The following is a 5,000-nucleotide window of genomic DNA, read 5'->3' as shown; positions in this document are numbered from 1 at the left end:
CCCAGGCTACAGCTGAAGGGGTTTCCTTTGGGGTCACAGTGGAGCAGGTCAGGGAGAAACAGACTGGAACCCAGGCTACAGCTGAGGGTGTTTCCTTTGGGTTCACAGTGGAGCAGGTCAGGGAGAAACAGACTGGAACCCAGGCTACAGCTGGAGGTGTTTCCTTTCATTGGGTTCACAGTGGAGCAGGTCAGGGAGAGATAAGCTGCTGAGAAATAGCCTGATGGACCAGACAGACAGGTAGACAGACAGACAGGTAGAGTTATTCTGAGACCAGACAGACAGGTAGACAGACAGACAGGTAGAGTTATTCTGAGACCAGACAGACAGGTAGACAGACAGACAGGTAGAGTTATTCTGAGACCAGACAGACAGGTAGACAGACAGACAGGTAGAGTTATTCTGAGACCAGACAGACAGGTAGACAGACAGACAGGTAGAGTTATTCTGAGACCAGACAGACAGGTAGACAGACAGACAGGTAGAGTTATTCTGAGACCAGACAGACAGGTAGACAGACAGACAGGTATAGTTATTCTGAGACCAGACAGACAGGTAGAGTTATTCTGAGACCAGACAGACAGGTAGACAGACAGACAGACAGGTAGAGTTATTCTGAGACCAGGCAGACAGGTAGAGTTATTCTGAGACCAGACAGACAGGTAGACAGACAGACAGGTAGAGTTATTCTGAGACCAGACAGACAGGTAGACAGACAGACAGGTAGAGTTATTCTGAGACCAGACAGACAGGTAGACAGATAGACAGACAGGTAGAGTTATTCTGAGACCAGGCAGACAGGTAGAGTTATTCTGAGACCAGACAGACAGGTAGACAGACAGACAGGTAGAGTTATTCTGAGACCAGACAGACAGGTAGACAGATAGACAGGTATAGTTATTCTGAGACCAGACAGACAGGTATAGTTATTCTGAGACCAGACAGACAGGTAGACAGACAGACAGGTAGAGTTATTCTGAGACCAGACAGACAGGTAGACAGACAGACAGGTAGAGTTATTCTGAGACCAGACAGACAGGTAGACAGACAGACAGGTAGAGTTATTCTGAGACCAGACAGACAGGTAGACAGACAGACAGGTATAGTTATTCTGAGACCAGACAGACAGGTAGAGTTATTCTGAGACCAGACAGACAGGTAGACAGACAGACAGACAGACAGACAGACAGACAGGTAGAGTTATTCTGAGACCAGACAGACAGGTAGACAGACAGACAGACAGGTAGAGTTATTCTGAGACCAGGCAGACAGACAGGTAGAGTTATTCTGAGACCAGACAGACAGGTAGACAGACAGACAGGTAGAGTTATTCTGAGACCAGACAGACAGGTAGACAGACAGACAGGTAGAGTTATTCTGAGACCAGACAGACAGGTAGACAGACAGACAGGTAGAGTTATTCTGAGACCAGACAGACAGGTAGACAGACAGACAGGTAGAGTTATTCTGAGACCAGACAGACAGGTAGACAGACAGACAGGTAGAGTTATTCTGAGACCAGACAGACAGGTAGACAGACAGACAGGTAGATGTACATTGACCAGGGTCCTGACAGTGTAGCCATGCTTCACAGTCTGCGTCCCCAAACGACCCCCTTGTTCCCTATGGGCCCCGAGTCAAACGTAGTCCGCTGCATAGGGAATAGGGTCACATAAGGGCCCCGTACCTCTGCAGCTCGCGGACGGTCTCCACATTGTGGGCGTAAACGTCCAGCCCTGATTGGGCGATCTTCTCCACCGCGGCCAGATCACCTCGGAAATCAGGGGTCAGGCATTCCACCATGATCTGGGAGTTCCTGGATGAAACAACAACATTTAGTCAGAAGACAAAGTGGTTTAATAAGTCAGTCATATACAGACGGATGAATAAATGAATGAAAGGATGATGGTTGGCTGAATGGATGAATTAATAGCTGAAAGGATGGATGATGAATGAATGATGGATTAATTAATTAATTAATAGCTGAAAGGATGGATTAATTAATTAATTAATAGCTGAAAGGATGGATGGATGGATGAATTAATGGCTGAAAGGATGAATGATGGATGGATGAATTAATAGCTGAAAGGATGGATGATGGATGGATGAATGAATTAATGGCTGAAAGGATGAATGATGGATGGATGGATGAATTAATGGCTGAAAGGATGAATGATGGATGGATGGATGAATGAATGGCTGAAAGGATGAATGATGGATGGATGGATGAATGAATTAATGGCTGAAAGGATGAATGATGGATGGATGAATTAATAGCTGAAAGGATGAATGATGGATGGATGAATTAATAGCTGAAAGGATGGATGATGGATGGATGAATGAATTAATGGCTGAAAGGATGAATGATGGATGGATGAATTAATAGCTGAAAGGATGGATGATGGATGGATGAATGGATTAATGGCTGAAAGGATGAATGATGGATGGATGAATTAATAGCTGAAAGGATGGATGATGGATGGATGAATGAATTAATGGCTGAAAGGATGAATGATGGATGGATGAATTAATAGCTGAAAGGATGGATTAATTAATTAATAGCTGAAAGGATGGATGAATGAATTAATGGCTGAAAGGCTGGATGGATGAATGAATTAATGGCTGAAAGGATGAATGATGGATGAATTAATAACTGAAAGGATGGATGAATGGATTAATGGCTGAAAGGATGAATGATGGATGGATGAATTAATAGCTGAAAGGATGGATGGATGAATTAATGGCTGAAAGGATGGATGATGGATGGATGAATTAATGGCTGAAAGGATGGATGGATGAATTAATGGCTGAAAGGATGGATGAATGGATGGATGAATTAATGGCTGAAAGGATGAATGATGGATGAATGAATTAATGGCTGAAAGGATGAATGATGGATGGATGAATTAATAGCTGAAAGGATGAATGATGGATGGATGAATTAATAGCTGAAAGGATGAATGATGGATGGATGAATTAATGGCTGAAAGGATGGATGGATGAATTAATGGCTGAAAGGATGGATGAATTAATGGCTGAAAGGATGAATGATGGATGGATGGATGAATTAATGGCTGAAAGGATGAATGATGGATGAATGAATTAATGGCTGAAAGGATGAATGATGGATGGATGAATTAATAGCTGAAAGGATGGATGAATTAATGGCTGAAAGGATGAATGATGGATGGATGGATGAATTAATGGCTGAAAGGATGGATGGATGAATTAATGGCTGAAAGGATGGATGGATGGATGAATTAATGGCTGAAAGGATGAATGAATTAATGGCTGAAAGGATGGATGAATTAATGGCTGAAAGGATGAATGATGGATGAATGAATTAATGGCTGAAAGGATGAATGATGGATGGATGAATTAATAGCTGAAAGGATGAATGATGGATGGATGGATGAATTAATGGCTGAAAGGATGAATGAATGAATTAATGGCTGAAAGGATGAATGATGGATGGATGAATTAATAGCTGAAAGGATGAATGATGGATGGATGGATGAATTAATGGCTGAAAGGATGGATGGATGGATGAATTAATGGCTGAAAGGATGGATGAATTAATGGCTGAAAGGATGGATGGATGGATGAATTAATGGCTGAAAGGATGGATGGATGGATGAATTAATGGCTGAAAGGATGGATGAATGGATGGATTAATGGCTGAAAGGATGAATGATGGATGGATGAATGAATTAATGGCTGAAAGGATGGATGATGGATGGATGGATGAATTAATGGCTGAAAGGATGAATGATGGATGGATGAATGGCTGAAAGGATGTATGGATGGATGGATGAATTAATGGCTGAAAGGATGAATGATGGATGGATGAATTAATAGCTGAAAGGATGGATGATGGATGGATGAACGGATTAATGGCTGAAAGGATGAATGATGGATGGATGAATTAATAGCTGAAAGGATGGATTAATTAATTAATGGCTGAATGATGGATGGATTAATAAATTAATGGCTGAAAGGCTGGATGAATTAATGGCTGAAAGGATGGATGATGGATGGATGGATGAATTAATGGCTGAAAGGATGAATGATGGATGAATGAATTAATGGCTGAAAGGATGAATGATGGATGGATGAATTAATAGCTGAAAGGATGAATGATGGATGGATGGATGAATTAATGGCTGAAAGGATGGATGGATGAATGAATTAATGGCTGAAAGGATGAATGATGGATGAATGAATTAATGGCTGAAAGGATGAATGATGGATGGATGAATTAATAGCTGAAAGGATGAATGATGGATGGATGGATGAATTAATGGCTGAAAGGATGGATGGATGAATTAATGGCTGAAAGGATGGATGAATTAATGGCTGAAAGGATGGATGGATGAATTAATGGCTGAAAGGATGAATGATGGATGAATGAATTAATGGCTGAAAGGATGAATGATGGATGGATGAATTAATAGCTGAAAGGATGGATTAATTAATTAATGGCTGAAAGGCTGGATGGATGAATGAATTAATGGCTGAAAGGATGAATGATGGATGGATGAATTAATGGCTGAAAGGATGGATGATGGATGGATGAATTAATGGCTGAAAGGATGAATGATGGATGGATGAATTAATAGCTGAAAGGATGGATGATGGATGGATGAATGAATTAATGGCTGAAAGGATGGATAATGGATGGATGGATGAATTAATGGCTGAAAGGATGATGGATGGATGAATGAATTAATGGCTGAAAGGATGGATGATGGATGGATGAATTAATAGCTGAAAGGATGGATGATGGATGGATGAATGAATTAATGGCTGAAAGGATGGATGATGGATGGATGAATTAATAGCTGAAAGGATGGATGATGGATGGATGAATGAATTAATGGCTGAAAGGATGAATGATGGATGGATGAATTAATGGCTGAATGATGGATGGATGAATTAATGGCTGAATGATGGATGGATGAATGAATGGTTGAAAGGATGAATGATGGATGGATGGATGA

At 41.1% G+C, this 5,000-nt stretch overlaps 1 protein-coding gene across 1 annotated transcript in view; it reads right to left on the bottom strand.

Moving 5' to 3' along the window:
• LOC135537233 (lipoyl synthase, mitochondrial-like) overlaps positions 1-5,000 on the bottom strand; it is a 15,881-nt gene that overhangs the window by 4,982 nt on the left and 5,899 nt on the right. Inside the window, exon 7 of the mRNA XM_064963417.1 lies at positions 1,688-1,816. Coding sequence (XP_064819489.1) covers positions 1,688-1,816 — 129 coding nt within the window. The remainder of the gene's footprint in view (positions 1-1,687; positions 1,817-5,000) is intronic.

Source organism: Oncorhynchus masou, unplaced genomic scaffold, assembly GCF_036934945.1.
Source record: "Oncorhynchus masou masou isolate Uvic2021 unplaced genomic scaffold, UVic_Omas_1.1 unplaced_scaffold_728, whole genome shotgun sequence".
NCBI lineage: Eukaryota > Metazoa > Chordata > Actinopteri > Salmoniformes > Salmonidae > Oncorhynchus > Oncorhynchus masou.
The sequence above is the reverse complement of the archived record's forward strand: the minus strand, read 5'-3'. Positions and strand labels throughout refer to the sequence as shown.